This window comes from Homarus americanus, unplaced genomic scaffold (genome assembly GCF_018991925.1).
Source record: "Homarus americanus isolate GMGI-L3 unplaced genomic scaffold, GMGI_Hamer_2.0 scaffold16712, whole genome shotgun sequence".
Classification (NCBI taxonomy): domain Eukaryota; kingdom Metazoa; phylum Arthropoda; class Malacostraca; order Decapoda; family Nephropidae; genus Homarus; species Homarus americanus.
Window position 1 is genome coordinate 8013404 of NW_024757794.1, and position 26127 is coordinate 8039530.

Sequence of the window (26127 nt, forward strand, 5' to 3'; positions counted from 1 at the left end):
GGACCCATTTTAAGGTTACCAAAGGAAAGTTTATTTATTTATTTATTTATTTTTTAATAGAGAGGAGTGATGAAGGAATTGGGGAATGGATAATATTTTTCGGGTATAGAATTTAGTGGTGGGATTAGTGGTGGGATTAGTGGTGAGATTAGTGGTGATATTAGTGGTGAGATTAGTGGTGAGATTAGTGGTGAGATTAAGGAGAGGATTACTACAGAGGAGGTGAGGAGAGCTGTGATTATCTTAGATCATATGTTAGGGAGTAATTATTATCAAGCAGAGTTAAGAATGATTGTGAGAGATTAGTGAGAGATTAGAGAGATTAGATAATCATGGAGAGAAATGAGAGAGAGAGAGAGAGAGAGAGAGAGAGAGAGAGAGAGAGAGAGAGAGAGATTAAAGTAAATCATAAGAGGAACGATTGATATTATACTTCGTTTTCATTGCCTACAGTAATGGTGTTCCGGGCTCACGTATATTGTTCCTTACGTGCTACTTAACGTTGATTATGTCCTGGGTTCACTTATTTTGCTACTTATGTGCTACTTGACGCTGGTAGTGTTCCATGTTCACTTATTTTGCTACTTATGTGCTACTTACGTTGATAGTGTTCCGCGTTCACTTATTATGCTACTTAAGTGCAATGTTGTTCTGGGTTCACATTCTTTGCTACTTATATGTCACTTAACGGATCTAATCTTATGCTACTTATATTTACTACTTTATTATTTATTCTAATTGTGTTTCTGGCGTAAGCCTTTGTTACTTACCGTCACTTTACCACTTACGGCTTACCATTACTTTATCACTTACTGCCACTTACCACTTACCGCCACTTACCACTTACCGTCACTTACCACTTACAATCACTTTACGACTTACTGCCACTTACCACTTACTGCCACTTACCACTTACTGCCACTTACCACTTACTGCCACTTACCACTTACTGCCACTTACCACTTACTGCCACTTTCTACTTGCTGTCACTTACCACCACTTACTACTTACAATCACTTTACGACTTACTGCCACTTAAAACTTACTATCCTTAACACTTACCGCCACTTACCGTCACTTACCACTTACTCTCACTTTCCTATTTACCGTCACTTTCCTACTTACCGTCACTTACCTGCCAATCGATCGGCTCAGGTAAGTAGACTTATTTTATGGGGGGAAAGAAATTGACTTTGGGGGTTACCTGTGATAACTTATTTTGTACGCGAGGAGAAGAGGAGGAGGAGGAGGTAGAGAAGAAAAATGGTGATGGAGAGACGTGGTGAGAGAGAAGGAGGAGAGGGAGAAGGAAGGAGGAGGGGAGGGATGATGATATTTTGATAATTAAATGAAAGAGGATTAGTGAGTCAGGAGGAATATGGGGAGAGAGAGAGAGAGAGAGAGAGGTAAATAAAGATAGAGATAATGATGACGTATTAGTGTAAGACTTAAACAAATAATAATACTATAAACACCAACCAAGGAAAAATAAGTGAGCATCAGAACCAATAAGAAAAAACTATAAGGGAATTAAACCTCAATAGGAAAAGGAACACGTTAACAACACACGTCAACATTATCTTTTTCTCTCGTCAGGACTCGAAATCAACCAGTGAAGTCAACTTACTAGTAGGTGAAACATGACTCCCACCAGAGACCAAATAGGTGTCGGTTTCTGAAGTGGTCAGTTTTTGTGGGTCTTCGGGTCCTCAGGAGTGACTCTCATGACGCTATTACAGTCAAGGAGTCAGCGGTCCCATCTTTTTTTTTCCTGCCGCTCATAAAGTTTTAGCTGACGTTTAGATAACTTTCCCAGGCGAGAGAACGAGAAAATCGACGGTCGAATATTGTGTGTTTTAAGGCAACGGGATGAGGAAAACAAATACCTGAGCGTTTATTTGCACGAGTAAAAGTTGATTTTAGGTAAAGCCAAGGTCAATGTAGGCATGGGTAAAGCTGTCACGAGCAGATATGTGTGGGAGGAGGAGGAGACGAGTGGGGGAGGAGACGGTGAGGGGGAGGAGACGGATGGGGAGAGGGAGAGGCGGGGAGGAGAGGCAGGGTGAGGAGCAGGGGGAGGAGGACTAGTAAATGCTGTTTGTTACTGCCGAGCGTGAGGACGAGCGACAGGGAAAGAACAGCACACGGCCCAGGAACCAAAAATAAAAATACTACACTCAATAAACGCAGGAAGACGTGGAATGAAAGGAGAAGTGAGACGGAGGATGTAAGAAGAAATTGGAGAAACAAACGAACAGTCGAGAATATGGAAGGAAGAGGAGAATGGGGGGGAACGGAGGAAGAGGAGAAGGAAGAGATAAAAGGGACATAACAATATAGGATAAGCGACCAGGCACATCCTGGGAACATAATATCAGAGGAAAGGAAAAAAGTTAACGTGAGAAAGATGGAAGAGAAATCGAACCACAGGATGGAAGGAACAAGAGAGAGTGAGGGAGGGAGGGAGGGAGGGAGAGAGGCACTGCAAAGAGGGAAGGAGAGAGGGAGGGGAAGAGGGAGACATCACAAAGAGGAAGGGAGAGAGGGAAGTACAGAGAGGGAGGGAGAGAGGGAAGAACTACAGAGAGGGAGGGAAAGGGGAAGAACTACAGAGAGGAGGGAGGGAAAGGGAAGAACTACAGAGAGGGAGGGAAAGGGGAAGAACTACAGAGAGGGAGGAAAGGGGAAGAACTCCAGAGAGAGGGGGAAAGGGAAGAACTACAGAGAGGAGGGAAAGGGGAAGAACTACAGAGAGAGGGAGGGAAAGGGGAAGGAACTACAGAGAGGGAGGAAGGGAAGAACTACAGAGAGGGAGGAAGGGAAGAGACTACAGAGGGAGAAAGGGGAAGAACTACAGAGAGGGAGGGAAGGGGAAGAACTACAGAGAGGGAGGAAGGGGGAGGGAGGGCGACACCACAGAGAAGGAGAGAGGAAGGCACCACAGGGAGGGAGGGAGAGAGGGAGACATCACAGAGAGGGAGAGAGAGGGACGAACCACAGAGGGAGAGGAAGAGAGGGGGGAGCAAAGTGTGTGTGTGTGTGTGTGGGGTCCAGATGTCACCGTGTTGTCACCTTCAGTAAAACGTCCTCCCACTTACCATTCTCTTGCAAGTACAGTATTAAGTATGATAAGAAGCTCAACAATATATATACAGAAATGAAAGCTATATAAATAAGATACATTAAAACATCACTAATTAATTCAGGTGTATATTAAGGTTAGATTAGATTAAATATTTCGTTAGATTATAATATTTAGTGAGGAAATAAGATGTTTTATTTTACTTGGATTTAGTTAAATTTATTGATGTTTTGTTAGGAAACTAGAGAATTGTATTTGTATCACGGAGACTTTTTTTTTCAACACATTTATATAACATTTTCTTCTTCTTTGATAATATTAATCAGTTACCTGGCGTCTTAATCACTTACCTGGCGTGTTAATCACTTACCTGGCGCGTTAATCAATTACCTGGTGTCTCTATACATAAAACAATGAGCTCAGTAGGCACGACGACCAAGTGAAATGGTTAAAATTTGTTGAAGGCGAACACAACCTCCCCCTGAATTGCTCTCAGGCCATTTTCTGAAGGAAGGAAACTGAGCACGGTGTAGTAATTAACGCAGGGTGTGTGTAAAAGTCAGGTGTGACACATCTTCTAGTCTAGCTTTTCCCTGACAGTGATGGTATGTGGTGTTTGTGTGGTGGTGGTGTGTGGTGGTTGGGACTGTGTAGTAGTGTTTGGTGGTGGCGTGTGGTGGTGGTGTTGGTGTTTGTCTGGTGGTTGGTGTATGGTGATGGAGTGCAGTGGTGGGTACTGTGTGGTGATGTGTGTGTTGGTGGCTGTGTGGCAGCGGTGGTGCTGTGTATTGCTGTTGTGTGGTGGTGCTGTTATTGGGTGGCTCCGAGTGTCACCCCCAGCCACAGGTGTTAATGTATGCTGGTGGTGGTGGCTGTCAACACCTGCACGCTGGGTTGGCTGGCCTTGAACACTACAGTGGGAGAGGGTAAGGAATATAGGGTGCAGGCGAGAGAGAGAGAGAGAGAGAGAGAGAGAGAGAGAGAGAGAGAGAGAGAGAGAGAGTCATGAATAATTACCCTAAGTAGAAATAATTATCCTACAATATAACTCCTAAGATATTAAGTAAACAATATAAAGTACAGTCAGAATAATTTTGTCCTTAAACTGAAGATAAGATAATACATTATGTTCAAGGTAAAGTCTTGGAACAATAACGAAACCATTTTAGCTAACATCATCCTACTGTAAAAAAATAAACCAGACGATCGTATTCTCTCTCCTCCAACCAGGAAGAAAAATATCGTAAGAATCTTTGAGAATGTTGGCCGTTGTCGTCATCCACAAAGAGTTAAGTTTGAAGCAACATACCTATACAGTCTACAACCCTATGAGACATCAGCACCTTGGTCGGTGTAGTATTATCTTCCCTCAAGTGGTGAATACATTTCCTGGTTGAGATCCGGCCATGATTGCAACTCGGCTAATATATTCCCTCAAATTCGGCCCTGAAGGCGGGGTGGAATAAGGTCCTAAAGTTGGCTGTGGGAGCTACCAGTAACTTGGCTTTAATGGAGGACGCTCTTCATTATCTAGTAAGTTCAGGAATCTTGTATATGCAACAAGCAGGGGTGGGGGGAAGGGAGGGGAGGGGTGGGGGGAGGGTTTGGGAGGGGAGGGGAGAGGGGGAGGATTGCTCGTATTACACCATCGTAATAAAGAAGTGAAGACATATTATATAAACATTAATACTGTATCACCAAAGGTACATAAGAAAGGTGTATTTTTATTATGAACTTATTAGAAAGAATGTTTATTTTACTGAAAAATCTCATCATTAAAGCTGGATTATTTTATATTTTTACTGGACTGAGACTCTCAGTATGATGTTCTGAGACTCACAGTATGATGGACTGAGACTCACAGTATGATGGACTGAGACTCACAGTATGCTGGACTGAGACTCACAGTATGATGGACTGAGACTCACAGTATGATGGACTGAGACTCACAAGATGATGATCAGAGACAAAACATCGTCCAGGAGAGTAGCCAAGACACGACGGTTCACAACAGAAGATTTTAGAAATTTGTAGTCATGAGGAGAAACGTCATCCCGGAGTCATGGGCCAACCTGACTACTGTACTGGCGAGGAATGCAGTGTGGAGAGGCGAGTAGGTGGGAGTAACTGGGGTGAAGCTGGATGGTTGAGGTGTGGGAGGATGGTAAGGTCGAGGTATACTGAGGGAGGATGGTAAGGTCTAGGTATACTGAGGGAGGATGGTAAGGTCTGGGTGTAACGTGTAAGGCTAAAGGGAGTTAGGAAGGTTTCAGGTGTATTGTCGTGGGGTTGGGAGGACTTGAAGAGAGAGTGTGTGTGTGTGTGTGTGTGTGTGTGTGTGTGTGTGTGTGTGTGTGGAGTTAGCTTAGCTGAAGTAGGACTGGAAGTGTTTGAGTTTATACGATGGGTGGCTGTGGTGAAGGACGAGACGATGTGGATGGTGGTAACCTGTCAGGAGAGTCTGGCATCGATTTCCCTGAGTGGCAGTTGCTGTGTTGGTGGGGTGGGGAGGCAGTTGCTGTGTTGGTGGGGTGGGATGGGGTGGGGTGGCAGTTGCTGTGTTGGTGGGGTAGGGAGGCAGTTGCTGTGTTGGTGGGGTGGGATGGGGTGGGGTGGCAGTTGCTGTGTTGGTGGGGTGGGATGGGATGGCAGTTGCTGTGTTGGTGGGGTGGGGAGGCAGTTGCTGTGTTGGTGGGGTGGGATGGGGTGGGGTGGCAGTTGCTGTGTTGTTGGGGTGGGGTGGCAGTTGCTGTGTTGGAGAAGGGGGGGGGGCGGCAGTTGCTATGTATGTGGCTATTGCCTTAGCACCAATAACATATTAACGCTAAAAGAGAAAAATAGGGAAAATAAAATGATGTTAGAATCACTTATATATTTCTTCACAAGATAAACTACTGGAAGTCTTGTTTGGAATTCTCTCAAGTCCTGAGGTTAAGGAACATAGAGGTAACGAAGACATAATACTGTACCTACTACTTCTCGTATCCTTTGTGGTTCATCTTACTCTTAGGGAGACAACTGAGAGGTGATGTAATGAGGTGAGTATCAGGAGCAGATGTAATGGACCCCCTCCTCACCGAGCCTCTACATCTTACTCCTCGGGGAGAATCTGGAAGCGGAGAAGGCTGAGAGGTCGTGGAGGGTCGGGTGTCCAAGGACCAGGCGACACAGGTTCTCACCTATTGTAGGGGCGATCTTGAAGCCTGTGCCTGTCGGTGATGGAGAGACAAGTGAGAGACACACACAGTGAGAAACAGAGACAGATCGTTATGAGGGGGAGAGTTGAGGGCCGTTGTCGATGGGAGGGATGTGTTGCAGGTAAAACAAAAGCGACTATTGTTAGGGCGCACCAGGGGAAACTGTTGGGAACACGGCCGGGAGCAACACCTGGGGGCCCCAATAGTGAGGACACACCACAAAAATAGTGAGAGAACAAGGGAGTGGATGAGGCGGGTGAGAGAAGCTCGTAGACGATCAGTCATGAAGTGGAGGATGATGCTAGAGTGGATTAGGCTTCAACTTACACTATAACTATTACCACACACACACACACACACACACACACACAGACACACACACACACACACACACACACACACACACACACACACAGACACACACACACACACGCACATAGACACACACACACACATAGACACACACACACACATAGACACACACACACACACTCTTTCTCTCTTTTTCTACAGACACGCACAGGCAATTTCCACACATATAAACACATGCACACACAATATTAATAATACGATTATCAAAGTTTCATCTAAACATGAATACGTTCATTACACAATGCTCTCGTGAACACAGTCGTTACACGCCTCAGAACCTACTCTCTGTATATACTGTATATATATATATATATATATATATATATATATATATATATATATATATATATATATATATATATATATATATATATATATATATATATATATATATATATATACTGTACTCGTATATAACTGACTGCAGCAGCAGACGCGTCCTCGCTCTCCACTGAAAATATCAGCCACGTGCTCTCGTATCCTGGTTGAAGAGTTTATAAATATACTGTACATTTTTTTTGGAGAGACAAAGGAAAAGCCCGAAATTGCTTCGAACGACACACACGAACGCCAAAACTGGACCAGACAAATGACGTTTCACACGGAAAAAGTTTACATATCTAAGGAGATCGGGAAGTGCTTAAGAAAAGAATAAATCAAATAAAGTGGAGTTTTGACTTATATAAAGCGTTGATTTATGGGTGATAGAGAATATGGATATATGTGTATGTGTGCGTGCGTGTGAGTGTGTGGATGCAGAATGAAGTGGCAGAGCAGGGATAGTTTCGTTTTACCTACTGTACAGTATGTCAGCGTGATGGACCTGAGATACGGTAAGGACAGGGGTATATATAATTATTAATATACACCTCTATCATAATCTATTCAAGTCTATCAACTCCTAAGGTCTATAAATTATCATACAGGTTCACAAGTCTGAGTTTTCCTCTTAACCACCAATTACTGAAAACCATACAAGATGTTATAGAGCAAATTCTTTGTAGTGTAGAAGACGATAGTTTAATACACTGATGCTGTACTTCTTTTGTCAATTACTAAGTACGATATGGGTTAGGTTGGGTTGGGTTAGGTTGGGTTAGATGGCACTGGTATGTGTTAAGAGTATACTGTACCTTGTGGGTGTGTCAGTCTACGAGGCGGTGGCATTGTACTAACAATGTGGTGAAGTTGGTGTTAGTTTAGAGGTTTTCAGGACTTGTGGGAGAGGGAAAGTAGGTGTGTAGGGGTGTGGAAGTGTGGGAGTGTGCGTTTGTGGGAGTGTGAGAGCTTGGTAGTTTGGGAAGCGTGGAGCCGTTGAAGTCTGGGGGCGAGGGAATGTGGGAGCGAGGGAATGTGGGGGCGAGGGAATGTGGGGGCGAGGGAATGTGGGAGCCAGGGTATGTGGGAGTGTGGCAGGCTGGGAGCGTTACTGGCCCACGAATAGACTAACAGTAAAGTTGCAGAGTGCGTGGGGTGTGAGGCTCTGGCCATGACCACAGGAAACTCGAGACTCAACATGTAGGTGTGTGAGAGTCAGCCACGGGGGCTCACAAAGTTGGTGTGGGTTAGAGTGCAAGGACAGCTATAATCCAGAGTGCAGGAAGAGTGAAGCGAGAGTGCAGGGAACTGTGTTGAACCAGAGTAAAGGTGCCAGGTGCATAACACTTCGTAGAGGTCCAGAGTACAGAAGGTTCAGAGTGCCTAATAAGCGAGGCCCAAAAATGAATTAATCTTGGGGACCAGAGTGCATAAACCGCGAGAGGGGGTGGACTTAGAATCCATAAACTGCAGGGGTTCCCAGAGTGCATAAACCAAGAGGGACCCCAGAGTGCAGGATGACACATGGAACGCTCTAGTAAATGGATTTCCCGTGGAAGCATGAGGGGTCAGGGGGCTGATAGAGCGAGATATTGCGTGCTTAGAAAGACTCGCAGACCAGGGGAGTGAAGCAAAAATGATGAGGGAGGGAGGGAGGGAGGGAGTGAAGGTCGAGTCGTGTGGGGAGGGTATGGGGGAAGGGGAAGATGGAGGAAGGGAAGGAGGTGCATTAGAAGAAGGAAGAGGATTAAGTAATGGAGAAGATGGGTAGGAAGATGAGAAGGAAATAGAGGAGGAAGAAATGTATAAGGAAAGGAAGAAAAACTGTGAAGGAAGGAAGGAAGGAAGGAAGGAAGGAAGGGCGTGTGTGTGTGTGTGTGTGTGTGTGTGTGAATGTCGAGAGGAGGAAGAGGAAGGAAATGAAATGCATTAGAAGAAATAAGAAGATTAAGAGGGTGTAGGAAGATGGGAAGGAAGTCGAGGAGATGGAAGGATGATATAAGAAAAAAATGGAAAATTGAAAGGTAGAAAGAGAAAATGATTACGGAAGATGTAAAATAAGAGGAAAAGAAAAGAAAGAGGAACAAGAGGAGGAAGAGGAAAAATATAAAATAATACCTCATACCTCACCCTCTCTCACAGCTCCTCCCACGACCCTCGCATAACATGGTACACATTATCAGTGGTTAAAGTCTCTCGACCAGTTACCAGTTGTTTTTTGTCTAATTAAGTCAAGGTAATTTAGAACAATCAAGCTAAGTGTTTTTTTTCCCCTGTCTAGATAGTCCTTGAAATTAACTTGGAACTACATGTGGCCTCTTGTTGAATGGATAATGTTATTTGATGTCTCGTGTACTTAGTAATAATCGGCTGTTGTAGTGATTAATATTATTTTACCATGACTGTTATTGTTAGTTATATGTGGTACAATTTTTTTTTTTCTCTCCGTGTTTTTATCGTTTGTTTCGGGTAGAGAGGTTATACACTCAATCACTCACTCACTCACTCACTCACGCACTCACGCACTCAATCACTCACTCACTCATAGCAAAATAAACTATAGTATTAGCAGAGGATCAACACACACTCCAGAATCAGCAGCAGATAGCGAGACTTACCCGAGAAGCCACAGCAAAAGACGATATTTTTATGCTTGGGATGACGGTCCACCACGAACTCCTCATCCGGCGTCCACTGTAAAGGAGGAGATTGTTAATGTATCCGGCTGTTGTATTATGAACCAGACTGTTGTATTATGAGTCGGCTACACGCACACACACACACACACACACACACACACTTAACTCCCTCTCTCTTCCTTCCAGACATTGAAAAAGATTAAAGACTAAAACTCATTGATTTCCGAGTCATACTTCTTCAAATTCTTCCTGACTCGAGTGAAATAGTGCCACTCCTCTCTCTCTCTTTCTCTCTCTCTCTCTCTCTCTCTCTCTCTCTCTCTCTCTCTCTCTCTTTTTCTCTCTCTCTAGGGACGACAGCATTTACTTCACTAAAATCGCATCTACGTCACGAATTGTCTAATTGACTTTGGGAATGGTAAACAGTGTGATGGAAAATAAGGGACTGTGATTATCTTTCATTTCCGTCACGAATTCTTTTCTAACCTAACCTAACCTAACCTCCTCAGGTAGCGTTAAGGTGATTAATCCAAAGGTGAAATAAACTATAGTATTTCCACGCTAAGCTGGCCTTAAACGACGCCCCTTGTCTATAGCTACAAATAGCAGATTGCTTCCCTTGAGAGTTTTACGCCCCCCTCGGACTGCGCGTATATAAGCGCGTATATATATATATATTATATATATATATATATATATATATATATATATATATATATATATATATATATATATATATATATATATATATATATATATCGACCTTTTATAATATATATTTGATCCATTCTGCTTACCAATTGTGAAGAAATTTAGTTGGAATTTTCTATCAACCAATCAGCTATTAGTATAGGAGAGGGGCGTGACCTAAGGGCCAGGTTAGCGTGATCCAATTAAATGATATAATCTTTATTAGTTTTCTAAGGTAACTATTTCCCTCACATACCTGTACTATCTGACAACGAAAATTGATCCCTAGGAACATTTAGCAAAACCATTAATTTATTTTCCATACTCATTATTTTAGGACACCCCATCTGTTGTCTCGGGTTGACATAAACAAAATCGTGGTGGGAGGGGAGATTTTTCTTCCTCATTTATACGTGAAAGGAACCTATTGAAACTGATGCCTGGAGTTATATGGAGCCCAGCGAGGGATTATAATTGAGAGAGAGAGAGAGAGAGAGAGAGAGAGAGAGAGAGAGAGAGAGAGAGAGATTAGCTAGAATTCCACCATTTTAATCAAGTATTTCACATTGACCTTTTAGTAACAAGTACACATTAAGACAGCCATTTGGTTAAGGATAAGGAGAGGAGTAATAGAGGAGTATGCCAACTTGACCAGAACCTCACAGAACAGGTTACAGGTTACAGCAAGCTCTTATTTTCTTGTATGCGTTACTGTATTTTGTGTATTGGGTACATAAAAAATCTGACGAAATATAGAGTAAGCTTTAATTTATTGTGTGAAATATATTGTATTTTTTTTTATAAGGTGAATATATTTTAAAATCTGACAAGTCATCAAATATAATAACAGTAATGGAAAAAAAATAACGTATAAAACTGGACATATTTCTCAAGTGGTGTGAAAAAAAACCAGTTTGAGATGAGGTGAAATTTTAACATGGTATATTTCATGATTTTTAAAATATCATAAATCCAGTACATCCAAATCTGTATTACATAATCGAATCTATATATAAAAAAAAAAATTTCCCAAAATAGTTAAGCACTTCATTGCATTTACAGTCAAAGGCATCGTGCAATAACCGATCCACTCAACACCAAGCACCAAAGTGAACCATCATATTAACAATTAAGACATCTAAAAAAAATTCTTTCGTATCAATCTCAAAATACTGTGCAACAGGAGATATTTATAGGTAACTTTCATCAGTGCATTTTATCAGCGAGTGTTGAGCAAAAGGTAAGGAGGCAGGACAGGTAACCAACCCCCTCCTCTTCCTGTTTATCATCGTTATTAATAATCCTCTCAGGTGAGCCAGGTATAGGGCACTACCTTCGACCTACTTTAACTCTCTTATCTAGTGTCATTGTTACCTACTTAACACATAAAGACATTGTGTTTTCAAGATACAGTATTATTTTAGCTGGAGTTTTGGCCTCTTATAAAAGTGAATAATGTGATACGTGATAATTGTTATATAATACGAGTTAATAGTAAGTGTTTTAATTACTACTTGTTGTCGTGTTCTAGTTATTAATTCCCGTCTCTAACACCTGAATCAGCCAAGCGTTCTCCATGTAGGTGATAGATATTCTGTTTAATCCAATAACATTATATTTCGACTCTAAAAAAAAAATCATATGAACAGTTTTACTAACCGAATTATGATATTTCATTACATAATTTACATAAGTGACAAATTATTTTCATGGTAAAAAAAAATTCGGTTTACCAAATATTGGCTATATGGATTTTCGCGTTCTACCACTCGACAAATGTTTACAAATGACGGATATTAACTAATCAAATAAATGGTGATGGTTGAGAGTTTGTGTGGGAATTTGTTTGTTTATATCTACTGTTATATCTTGGGATTAGTTTACGTATGTTTGTATTGGCTGTATTTTGCACCTTTTAATTAATTCTGGGATATTGTGTATTCTCTGGAGGATTTTAACGCAGCTAATTTCACCTGAATTTTAACCACCCTAACGGTACTTGGGGGGGGGGGAGGGGTTAGATTAGGTTAGTTAAGCGTTAAGGTGGTTAATATTCGGGCGAAATAAGCTGGGGTTGAATCTTCAGGTGAAATAAACTGAGGAGGGCGAATCTTCAGGTCAAATAAGCTGAAGGGGATGTGACTCCTTAGGTGTAATAAACTGAGGGAGTGAACCTTCAAGTGATCCCCAAAATTTAAATGACTTGACACAAAATTATAAAAGAAAAACGTAATATCAAAATCCTCAACAGAATATTAATATTGAGAACAGTAAACATTCAAAACCTCTATAAACACATGGAATAAAACCTTTGGAAATAACACTGTTTGTCGGTCTTGCATCTCTATTACGTAGAGACCGATAAATCTAAAAAAAAAACTATTCATTTTATTCAGTAAAATTAAAATAAAAAATAATATAATTCAAGTATATTGTATATGTTATTGACAAGTATGATGAGGGTGAAAAATTCCCTCGGTAAATCTTTAGTTCAGGATGATTTTATAGAATTTTAAATAAACATAGACTGTGGTATAGGAGTTTGAATGTTGGTAATGATTTTAATGTTTATAATATGAGAGATCAGATATATTACCAGAACAATATTTCAGATTAATAGAATGTAATGCTGTCTCGTTTAAGTGTATCTGAGGTAGGTATAACTTTCTGTACGTGAGTCTTGTCTATAATTCAATATGTGGTACGTATAATTGAATTAAGTTAGTGGTTATGTTTTATTTAGTGGCCATGTGTGATATTGAAGTGCATTATACTATATATATAAGACAGTGTTATACATAAGATAAAATACATTATTTAACTGGATTTAATATAGAAACGGCTGACGTAGTTGAGGTTCACATGAATATAATAATCCATTTATGATATGATATTTATTTCCTCTTTATATAATACCAGTGTATAATATTCTGACTGAAGTATATTATTTTGTTTGATGTATAAGAACAGATATGTGTTAAGCTTGGGTTTAGCTCAGAGTTAGGTAAGGCATTAGAGAAGCTTGGTTGAATAAAATACAGATTGAGTAAAATTTCGTCTTGAAGTTAAAAGCTTTATTTTGGTCTTTTTAACCTACAAATATTAATGATTATATTATATTTTGGGGGGATTTTAGAATTGTTTTTCATTTATGTTATTTTATTTGGTAATCAATAATATTTTGGTTTAAGACCTGAAGGTGAATATTGTAAGGGGTTAAGTTGATTGTTTTATTGTTGTTGTTTGATCAGAGTATTGTGTGAATTACAAAGGAACACGTGGGGATTAGATACTCCTAGTTTATTTTACCTGGTGATTAAATACCCCCTAATTCTAACCTAACCTAACCTAACCTAACCTAACCTAAACCCTCCAAGTTGCTTTGTATTTAATCATCAAGTGAAATAAACCGTGGTGTTTATTCTTCACAAGATCAATTATAAATCTCCTTTATTTAATCTTTTTCTTCAAATTTACGATATCTGATGTGTATAGAGATGGAGAGAGGCATCAATTCTGTCCCCTCTCTGAGTAAATTGGCTTCCTCTGCCCCAGGTGAACAGGTAATGGTACTTTGACAGTCACATTCTATAAGATTAGGTCCTGCAGGCTAGCTGACTGCTGGGACAGGAGCGAATGTTTCCCCTATCATATAATATTTTCTGCTTATTATATTACGGTTTTCAGTTTGGTGATAATATTTGACATATACCTACATATATTATAACGAATAATATTATTGTATGTTGGTATATTGAGTATTTTTTGTTTTTATTCTTCTGTTTTGTTAACTGGTATAGTCGTATTCATCCCAGGGAAATATGTGAAATGATGAGAATTATTTGTTTCATTATATTAAGATTTGTATATATTTACATCATATATTGAGAATAAACAGATAAATGAACATCGTATTTTCTTCAGTATACTAAAAAAAAAAAGTGATGATTAGTTAAGAGAAAAAATGGTTTTGTTCACTACAGGAGCTACAGAACCCTGGGGAGGTATGAACGACTCCTGTGTATGCTGTAGTACTGTATGATCTCTATGTTAAGTCTTCAGTTAATTTTTTGTTGAATATTTACTGAGTTAAGGACAATGTAGTTGGGATTATAATGCTATAATATAATAATGTATTGCTTGAATAACTAAGGTCTTTAAGTGCGTATTATAGGATAGACATATAATCATTCTTTTAGGCTATAACTGTATAATTAATCCCGCTTAATTGATAAAACTTACGTAGAAAAAAATCCAAATGTTAATAGTAACTTTCTGACTAATGCGTGTTGAGGTTTTTATTAATAGAACTGAAATGCTAGATATTTTATGTGTGTATAATCCCGTTGAAACAGTTCCAAATATTTATCTCTAGTTGGGAATGACGTGAATGAATCCAATGTATTTCCTGAGGAGTTGGAGACAACTGAAGCTCTTACCAGGGTGACACACACACACACACACACACACACACACAAGCACGACAGACTCGCACACACACACGCCACACACACACACACACACACACACACACACACAGGACAGACTCGCTCTATCCAATAAACAAGAAGTCTAATCCCAGAGGCTGAGGAAACTTATCGGGTCTTTTACGGGTTGACGGGAGGATTGTTTGTGCCGCCAGCTGCCTCATTACCACAGTTCTCGTCCCGTCGGCGAGGTCTGAGGGCTGATGATCCAGTTGGCGAGATCTAAGGACTGACGCACGAGTTGGCGAGGTCTAAGGACTAACTTCCATAGTCCATTTATCATGAGTACCATCAGAATATTTTGCTACATCTGATAATAATTGACGAGATCACTGGGCTGACAGACCATTTAGTAATAACTGGAATAACGAACAAATACATCTTTTTGTGTATAGGAATTACTCTTAAGGGAAATAATGACATAATTGCTACTTTTAGGATATCCAAACTCTTGTGTCTCAACTCTGGGTAGCCATAGAGCAGCTTCTCTCCAGTGCAAAAAAGTTTAAATATAGAGCAAAGTCCAATATTTTCTAAACGACTTTATTGCTGAGGAATACGACCAATACACCCTGGCCATAATGCGCGTGTGTGTGTGGGGGGAGGGATGGGTCACTCCTGTTGAAATAAGTTACCGTTGTTAAAAAAAAAAAAATATTGTTTTTATTATCATGGGGCCATCATTACTACCACTAGCACCATCATCATCATCATCATCATCATCATCATCATCATCATCATCATCATCATCATCATCACCATCACCAACAACCACCACCATCACCACCACTACCTCTACAACCATCACCACCATCATCACCATCACCACTAAACCACGTGTCAGTGACCTCATTTCCGAACTATTAGCTGCCACACGTTATGGTGTATCTCATTATACTGTTAATGTAACTTTTGGCTGAATTATGCCTTTCATTATTAATCTCGGACTGAAATATGGCCTTCATTGTAAAATTTTAATAGAATTTGGCCTCTAATCACAAGGCAGTGCTCCCTCTAAACATTGTCACTAGGCAGAGTAAAGACGCTCGTTTGAGTTTTATGTAAGCATTTATATATCAAAATGATGGTCATTATTTTTTTTTTGTGTTTAGGGTCCATGATGACGGTGATGGCTTGACAAGCTGTGAGATAAAAAACAATTAAGTTTGGTTATATTTTTTTAGAAGATTCGGATCACTTGAGATTAGACACCCCAGTTTATTTCACTTGAAGATTAGACACCCCAGCTTATTTCACTTGAAGATTAGACACCCCAGCTTATTTCACTTGAAGATTAGACACCCCAGCTTATTTCACTTGAAGCTTAATCACCCTGGGAGAGTTAAGTTAGGGTAAAATTAACGTTAGGTTAGGGTGATTAATCTTTAGGTAAAATAAGCTGGGGTGTCAAAATCTAAAGGTAAAATAAGCTGGGATGTCAAAACCTTCAGGTAAAATAAGCTGTGTGTGTCTAAGCTTCAGATGATACTAAGATTCTATATAGGAATTAATTGTTTGTTAACCAAGATATGAGATTTAATTCATTGTTATTCCTTATCAATCCAATTAAGAAAAAATCTGAGACAAAATGTAATTAGTGTAGTGTTGTAACGTTGGGTGAAGACTCGTGTTATAACCGTGAGCAAAATGAGAGCGGGTAGGCTGAGGACTGGGCGGGGCTCTGGAAGTATCCGGACTAGTTTACGATTCATAATTAAAAGTCATGACGTTTGATTTGTAGGCAAGTGGCTGGAGATACAACACAATAGAAAAGGTAGTGTATGTGTGTTGGAGGTTACTGCCCGTGTACAAGAGGTGATATAGTGGAGGTACTGCCCGTGTACAAGAGGTAATATAGAAGAGGTACTGCCCGTGTACAGGAGGTAATATAGTGGAGGTACTGCCCGTGTACAGGAGGTAATATAGAAGAGGTACTGCCCGTGTCCAAAATGTAATATAGCGAAGGTACTGCCGTGGTGAGGTACTGACCGTGTACATACAGCTCTCCTCCAGGGCCGGTTCAGGGTGCAGGAAGGGGAACTTTTCCTTCACATACTTCTTCACCGCCTCCTTCACCTTCTCAGAGTTCACCTGGTCCCGTTGGTCAGGCTGTACCTCTGGGCCTGTGTGTAGTACCAGCTGGCGAGAGGAACAGGTGGTCAAATGAGAAACATGAATAAAAAACAAAATAATGAAGAGAAATAAAGAGAAAGAGATAAATTAATAAAATAAAAAGAAAACATTGAAAAAAATTGAGTCATTGTGTTAAGTAATATTTTGTCATTTTATTGCTGAAAATAGAACAGTATAGAATAAATTAGATAATAAAAGTGGTATTGATTATATTACGTGAAAATAGTTAGAATAATGAATTTTAGTGCGTAAATATACAGTAAATAACAAATGGAGTCTACTGTATACATAAGACCCGAGTACTGACTATCTTAAGACCCGAGTACTGACCTTCATAAGACCCGAGTACTGACCATCATAAGACCCGAGTACTGACCATCATAAGACCCGAGTACTGACCATCATAAGACCCGAGTACTGACCTTCATAAGACCCGAGTACTGACCTTCACAAGACCCGAGTACTGACCTCCATAAGACCCGGGTACTGATCATCATAAGACCCGGGTACTGATCATCATAAGACCCGAGTACTGAGTAAGACCTGACCTTCATAAGACTCCGGGTACTCATCATAAGACTCCGGTACTGACCTTCACTGACTCCATAAGACCCGAGTACTGACCATCATAAGACTCCGGGTACTGACCATCATAAGACTCCGGGTACTGACCTTCATAAGACCCGGGTACTGACCATCATAAGACTCCGGGTACTGACCATCATAAGACTCCGGGTACTGACCATCATAAGACCCGAGTACAGACCATCATAAGACCCGAGTACTGACCTCCATAAGACCCGAGTACAGACCATCATAAGACCCGAGTACTGACCATCATAAGACTCCGGGTACTGACCATCATAAGACTCCGGGTACTGACCTTCATAAGACCCGGGTACTCCAGTTCGGGTAAACCATAGAAGTGACCACTGGGTTTGAGGTCGACGAAGATGGTAGTAGTAGTGGTGTTGTTGGCTGGGTCTTTTATACGCCAGTAGAACACGGATATCTTCTCTACCCTGCCATAACCATACTGCCATTACTACCATGATTACCGTACCGCCATTACTGCCATGATTACCGTATTAACATTATTGCCATGATTACCGTACTACCATTACTACCATTCTTACCGTAGCACCATTACTAGATTGATTGATATATTACCATGAATACTGTAATTGATATACCTTCATTATTTCCGTACTACCATGAATATTATAATTACCATACTACCATTACTACCATGATTACCGTACTACTATTACTACCATGATTACCTTACTACTATTACTACCATGATTACCATACCACCATTACTATCATGTTTACCGTACTACCATTACCACCATGGTTGATAAGACTACTATGAATACTGTGATTAACGTGCTACCATAACTACCATGATGGATAGATATATAACAGGAATGGATAGATATATAGATTTACTAACTGGTGTGGTTAGTTACAGTAGACATAATATATAGAAGAAGTGGATATAGCTAAGATTATATACAGTGGGAGGGTTTTCAAATATATATTACAGGTAGATAGTTATACAATAGGGTGAACATTAGTCAAATAAATGAATAACGGATGGATAATTAGATAGATAGATAGTTAAATAGATAGATAGATAGATGATAATACAGATAGATATTGTAGATAGATAGATAGTTATACAGATACATAATTAGATGGATAGATAGATGGATAGACGGACGGTTGAATGAATGGATGGATAAAATGATTGATAATAGGCGTCTGTACTCACCTGAGAGGTATATGAACACCCAACTTGGCTAGGAGAGGCCCCGCCCAAGGCCCTGGACACAATACAGCAGCCTCCGCCTTCACAACACCTCGACGCCCGGTGACTCGTACTGTCTCGTCGGCCGCTACCTGGACGTCATCTACCGGCCAGGTGTCTACGATCCTCCCACCTGCCTCTCGGAACAGTCGCTGTAGGAACATATAGTGAAACCTCCATAATAACGGACCTCTCTCCATGTAATCCGAGAGGTAAGGGGTTTTACACGTAAGGGAATCCTCTCTATAGCGAACTGAATGTAACGGATTTAAGTTACCACATAACCCACTAATTAGAGGTTTAGCTGTAGTTGGGTTTTCTAGAAGGTGGGTCGTGAAATGTGGAGAGAGAGAGAGAGAGAGAGAGAGAGTAGTTGATGTGATTCAGAAGACTTTAGTATTGTACAGTCACCCAAAAAAGTCCTGTCGCGAACCACGAACCCCGAGATTCAGACTCTTGAATCCGAAGCATTTATGAACAGAATAATGTATCAGTGTCTACTGCTTCGGGTTCACGAGTCTGAATCTCGGGGTTCATGGTTCGCGACAGGACTTTTTTGGGTGACTGTACGTGTATATAAGAGGCAAAGTAACTGAGATCTGCATTACCTTTTTGGCTCTTCACACCAAATACACACACACATCCACATACACACACATAAACATACGCACACGCACACGCACTTACAAAGACATAGAGGCATAAAAACGCACAACACGCATGTATAATTTTATTTCGACAGAGCATTTTACCTTATGTGAAGAAGAACGACAGGAAGTACTGTAATAAAAATTGTATTTGTTTACAATGGCGCCCGCATCATCCGTCTTTTGTTTCCTCTTATATAAAATACTTTCTGGTCTACAAATCGAATATTCTTTTCAAATTAGGTAAAGTTTAAGGTTAAGTGCATGATTTAATGTTTATAAGTAACTAAACTGATGACTTTATTATCTATTAAGTGAAGCTGACGTATAAGTAGAATTAAGTAGAAGTTCATTTGTTTTAAAATTTGATCAATAATTCTCTTATCAGTTTATAATCTTGGATCCTACTAATTTTCCTTTATTTATAGTTTTAAACACTTGCATACATAAACAATCAGTGAATCTAATTAACACTAAGTACAGATTACGTTTGTGGGGTGTACCGAGGTAATTACTTATATTATATACAAGTAACATGTTCAAGTCTCGTTTAATTTGAACTAACTTGTAACATTGAATACCCCAAGCACAGTCATTTGGAGAAATTCACAAGTGAGGGCGTAGTACACTTGGGAACGTCTTTGTATTACTTTGAAGAAAAATAAGAAATTCTGGAGAAACACATAGCATTATTGTTCATTGGCTTCAAGTTAAATCATGCAGTAACAAGAAACACGGAACATTATTGGCTTCAAGTAACATCATAACGTGACAAAGAAAACTCAAGTATCACAAGGATTATACAACATTGTCTCAATATACTTCAAATAGCACTTGATCACTTTATATTGAATCCTCAGTATTACGGTCCATTGAGTGAATGGAGACAAAAATTGTTTTCACCTTTTATCGATAACTTTAAATTTTTAAGAGCACGTGTCAGGTTTATCTGAGGGTTCCTTTAAAAACAAATGGACGAACACTAAACCTAACTAGAACAATAAGACACGGGTTATCCTATATATCGATTAAAAGCTAACAGACTTATGAATCATTCCCGTTTCCTTGTTTCGTTTCCCAGTATTTCGTCTTAATCACGACATAACACCTTCTTATTTTACGGTTGAATTATTGGTGATCAGTTGGACGACGATCCTGAACTTTGCCTCCATCGATTGGCACGTCCTCTACACGGCTGTCATAAGAACAAACGCTGTAGATAAGTACATGGACAGACAGACAGACAAACAGAGAGGCATGGAGAGCCTTCCCAAACACACACACACACACTCTTAGAGACTACCCCACACACTCACCTGTAGAGCCGCCACACACTTATCCGCCATGAGGACTCCAGCGCTGGGGTCAAGAAGAGCCAAACTATCAGGCGACGTCTTCACCCTGGAGGAGAACCAGGTCAAAGGTGCCTTGTGCCTTAGACATTTTAAACAGACAGACATTGGCTCCTGGGTCGGGGGTCATATCAGAGTCTCAGACATTTTAGACAAACGAGTACGTGGGTTATCAGCTCAAAGGTATCTGAAACAAGTACTATGTCCCATGGGTTAAAGGTCAGCTTGTGAGTAATGTCACCATGTACGATTCTGCACGTGAGTAATATCAGCATGTAAGAGTAAGGTTAACCCTTAAGCACTCTTGTGTTCGAAGTGTTAAGCTATTAGTGGCCATTAAGGTCTATAACTACCTGGAGGGGGAGGTGTGTGTGTGTGTGTGTGTGTGTGTGTGTGTGTGTGTGTGTGTGTGTGTGTGTTAGTGTGTGTGTGTGTGTAACTGAGTGTGTGTGTGTGTGTGTGTGTGTGTGTGTGTGTGTGTGTGTGTGTGTGTGTGAGACTGTGTGTGTGACGACAGGTGACAGTTTTAGTCTTCATTAACACAGAAGCGTCGCAGTTAAACTGGCAGCGGACTCGTCCTGGTCCTGTGTTGACCGAGTCCATCCCGGACACTGTTGCAGTGTTTGTCTCTTTTGTTATATTAATATTAATAATATTATTATTATTAGTGTATGTGCGTGAGCGCAGGTGTGAATGCATACTTGTGTGAGTGCATGTGTACTTATTTGTGTGTGGCGAGCGTGTGTTAGGGCCACTATACTGAGTTCACTTCAAGCTTGCAATTGGACCAAATCGAAGGAAACTCGTGATTGGTCGAGTCCCGCCGGGTACATATACAGTACAATACGTGGGGGTGGCGGTTTAACAGCAAACACCTCTGGTAGTTTATAACTTTCCTCTTCACTTTAAGATATCTACGTTATCAAGGTGATCACTAGCTAATTTTTACTTCCTCAGCTTCGGATATTATTCTAGATCAACACTGAAATATTATTATTACGTACAATTGTAGAATATAAAGAAAATAAAGAATGAGGAGCCCTAGATTATTCCTTCGCTCCTTCCATCCGCCAGTCAATTAACTGCATTGGTAAAATCTGCTCTAGGCCCGGGTTGTAAAGATTTACTATACAGGTATTTAGTACAGTGGCATTAGCAAGTACTGAATACTGTAGAAGTGTTCCAATGCTATTAGGACATTTTTATAACCCCCCATAGCTATTAAACAGTAATGTCTTCACGTAGCCTACAGGGTCTTTACTTTCTTAAAATTAGTATAAATGTTGAAAATATTGTTTACCAGAGAGGGCATAAAGTATTTGACGACCAATATATGTAAATATAAATTGATCGTCATGCAAATTGAAGAAATATTTATAAATATTCAGTTTCAAGTTTGCAAAGTTACAGCCTGGATAGGAAAACAAATATGACTGCCACAATATGTAATTAAATTAAACCTAGCAAAAAATTAAGAAAACTTTTGAAATAAATTCTAAGTTTGTCTGTATATTTGCAAGAATTATGCAATGTTGTGATTTTTCATTCTAGTCCAACTTTGGTAACACTGTGGTATGACGGCATTCCTCACCATCCATCCCTCCCACTCCTCCCTCTCATTCATCCCTCCTCCCCTCCCTCTCTCTTCACCCCCTCCCCTCCCTCTCATTCATCTCCCCTCCCCTCCCTCTCCCTTCACGCTTGTTGGGGGCAGGGGAGGGGGGGAGGGGGGGTAATATTTATTATAACGTTGAGGAGAAATAAGGATGAAAATCACATTTATTTTGAATATTTACCAACGCAGCTCATACATATGTTTTGTTTACATTACACACCAGAAATTAGTCAATTGCCAGCCAAACTACTCATCGCGGCAGTTTCCTCACATTGATTTTCACTTTTTTTTTTAAACTATAATTCCTTTTCTAGAACGATAGTAGCCTTGTGACCTCCCTAGACACCTGTTCTCTTGGTTGAGGTCACAGGAGTATCTCACCAAACTACACATATTGATATTATTTGAGGGTATTGTTTAAGTTGCTTGGATTAAGATGCGTTTGATTAAAGCAAGTTCGGTTATATTACGATTTGGTTAGGTTAGGTTAGAGTGTCAGGAGTAATTGTAACTTGTGGAGGCAACTTGACTAAATGATGTCATACTGTAAGAACCAATCAACAGAACCCAAAAGCAAAAAAAAAAAAATCCGGCTCCACTAACCCGTATTTATGGTTGACATGTTGAGGTGTAAGCCAGAGAGGTTGGTGGCCGCCTTGTTTCACTGAGTTGGCAACACGCTCCATCAGGGCCCGCTGGTGTCCCTCTGCTAGCAACAACATGGACGATGGCCTGTACAACACACACACACACACACACACACACACACACACAGCCAGAAAGACTTAAAGAATTCTCATATTATTAAAACAAGAAATAAAAACATGTTTGTATTACATAACTTCCCAGTACAAGTTACATAAATATTCACTGTTTTAGATAAGCGAACTGAGTAAGATTGTTCGAATAAATGGTTAATTATAAAGTTAAAATTATGGTATCTGAGAGGAGGAGGTGACCATGGTGAGAGAGAGATGGTGAGAGGTGACCCATAGAGAGAGGTGAGTGACCATGGTAGAGAGGTGTATGGTGAAGGTGACCCCATGGTAGAGGTGACCATGGTAGAGAGAGAGGTGACCCATGGTAGCTACAAAAGGTAATGACTATGGACACCTGTTAATTAAGGATGTACCTGATGAGGGTTTCTCCGGCCTGGTCCTGGATGCGGCGCCAGTGGGTGACGGCGTCAGTCATGATGGTGGTGAGGGCGGGGATGCCGTAGTTAGCCTGGCGGATGATACGACTCTGGCCGTGGCTGCTTCCTCGTGAATGTGGCAGCGGGAACTGTCATGGTGATGGTAATAATAAACGACGTCTCAAATGTACCAGAGTAAATCAAGTCACATTAGTACGAATTTTCGTTGCTACAGTAATAATTTAGATCACCTGAAGAACATCCACCTTAGCTTATTTCACCTAAGGATTAACTCCCTAACCTAACCTAACCTAACCTAACCTTCATTCCCACAAATCTTGTCCGAAAAATCTTTATATAAATTGACCTAAAGGAGATTATAGACTCTCCTCATATAATATAGTGTAGTTATAAGATACTAGAGTCTTCTAAAACCGTCTTATAAAACTGTGTAAGGTGCAAAGAAGCTACCAGTGTGTCGTCTTCCGGGAGGAGAGAATTTAGGTCACATTTATGTCTCGTGAATTACTAAGGTGTATGTTTCAAAGCTCCGTTATGTTCGCGTTGTTTTATTGCATGTTAGGGAAGTCACCCAGTTACCTGCCAAGCGATATTAACCTCATTTTGTTGGGTGGTGTGTGTGACGGTAAATTTCCTACGTGGTATTATCTTTCAGTGTAGTTGTGTTTTTTGCTTGTGTTTGTAGGTTATCCCTGGACGTTTCCTAGGATTAAGAATATATATGTTAAGGATTGAGAATAAAATATGAGTGTTAACTGTTATCTAACCTTACCTCACCTCATTATAACGTACGATATAAGACAATACAACACAATATATACAATTTTAAAGTCTTCAATTATCACATAAGACACAAAAGCAAGTAACGAAGGTATTGAAAGTCACTGATTTTTAACAATAAGAAAGTGAAAACATCATTAACTGGTGTAAAAGTTGATACACTCAAAGTTAATGAGATATAATTAAGGGGTTGATGTGATGATAAAAGACTGCAGACAAAGACGAGAAAATCATCATTAGGGAGTATATATAATATGCTAATGATGACAGATTTACAATATAATAATGACAAGGGATGGAAAGCTCATTCGCTATGTCTGTTGTTATAATGTTATATAAGGGTGTGTTGACCTCCTTGTATAAGGGGTTGTTGGTTGGTTGTGTTGCATGCAGGCTTGCTTCTTGGTTGAGTGTTGAGTGTGTTGAGTGAGTAGGTTGTAGCCGTGAAGGGTGTTGGTGGCAGGAGGTTTTGGTGATAAAGTTTGGTAACACTGTTCTACTACACGTCTTAGGTTTGAAGAAAAAATTGAAACCTGGCGGATTAAGCTGAAAACGTAACTGTGACTATATCTGGTCAGTTGGTAGGCCTGGCTAGATACAAGCTTCAATTGATGGTTCGAAGAGTGGACTAACTATTATATTGTTGAATGAGGACACTTTATATTACCGGGTAATATCCGTAACTTCTATGTCTTTTTTAAAATACTGTCTGGCCATAGGCGATCATGTAATTCATCATATTGTATACATGAGAGTTTCACAGAAAGCCTAAACCAACTTCACTATTATTAATAAATATTGTCGTTATAAATAACAAAATGAACCCTGAAACTAAATATATATATATCAAATTATTTGTCCTTTATATTATGTTGTTACTGCAGTATATACCTATGACATATACTTAAATACCTACACCAGATATAAATGTTTTTATTTATTTATTTATTTATTTTTAATGCTCGTCGACCTCGACCCACGCGGGGGCCAGATGTCCCCGGGCTTCTGTGTTTATAAATGCTCTTTTTGCTAATATCTACTTAATTTAAACCGAATGTAAGCAATTTAGTGGCTTAAAGAATAAAAAAAAATGGAAATCCTGTTACGGGGTACACAGATGCCTGCCTCGGATGGCTCAACATTTCCTCGATGTCTTCTCCCAAACTTAGGAAGATAGTTGTTTCCTAGACTGTACTTGATGATGGTGAACTAACATACCTGGTCGAGGAGGATGGTGATTCGTCCTGCTCTGGCTAGGTGAAGGGCGGCGCTGCTGCCATGTACACCTGCGCCCACCACCACCACATCCGCTTCCAAGACTGCCGGGAAGTGAACAACTTTACTCACTCTCCCCACACCGTGAGAGTTACTTTATAAATGGTGTGCAGCGTGGTAAAGTGGGTGGCTCAGATTATCTAAGTGTAAAGTTAAAAACAGAAAGTAAAGTAAAGTGGGCATGTTTTTAGGATCACTTGATCACCCTTACCTTTGTCCAGTGAAGATTACTTTCCCTATACTTGGGGAGGTTAGGTTAGGTTAACCCAGGTTAGTTAAGTTAACGTTTGGGTGGTTAATCTTCACGTAAAATAAACTGTGTGGGAGGGGGGAGGGGAATATTTAGGTGATCCAAAGTTATTTATCCTATATATTACAATTATACTTTATGAAGGCTAATTATTTCTCATGGTTGTTTAAATGCTTTCACCTAGAACTTACCCGGAGTGTTGGATGAAGTTATACTGTGTTAAAAATTGTTCCTAATTATTGTACAGCAAATCTTACACTAGGTGTTTTTCTTTAACTCTTTTAAGTTCTTTGTGATGTGCAAATTATGTTTACTTTAGGC

General features: G+C 40.1%; 1 protein-coding gene across 1 annotated transcript in view; it reads right to left on the bottom strand.

Moving 5' to 3' along the window:
• Positions 1–5939: 5939 nt before the first annotated feature.
• LOC121857728 (peroxisomal sarcosine oxidase-like) overlaps positions 5940–26127 on the bottom strand; it is a 29751-nt gene continuing 9563 nt past the window's right edge. Inside the window, exons 2-10 of the mRNA XM_042353838.1 lie at positions 25500–25600; positions 23478–23629; positions 22949–23077; positions 20695–20779; positions 18696–18883; positions 17802–17940; positions 16775–16924; positions 9588–9663; positions 5940–6291 (exon numbers count right to left, since the gene is read on the bottom strand). Of these exons, the coding sequence (XP_042209772.1) occupies positions 6167–6291; positions 9588–9663; positions 16775–16924; positions 17802–17940; positions 18696–18883; positions 20695–20779; positions 22949–23077; positions 23478–23629; positions 25500–25600 (1145 nt within the window). The 3' untranslated portion in view covers positions 5940–6166. The remainder of the gene's footprint in view (positions 6292–9587; positions 9664–16774; positions 16925–17801; positions 17941–18695; positions 18884–20694; positions 20780–22948; positions 23078–23477; positions 23630–25499; positions 25601–26127) is intronic.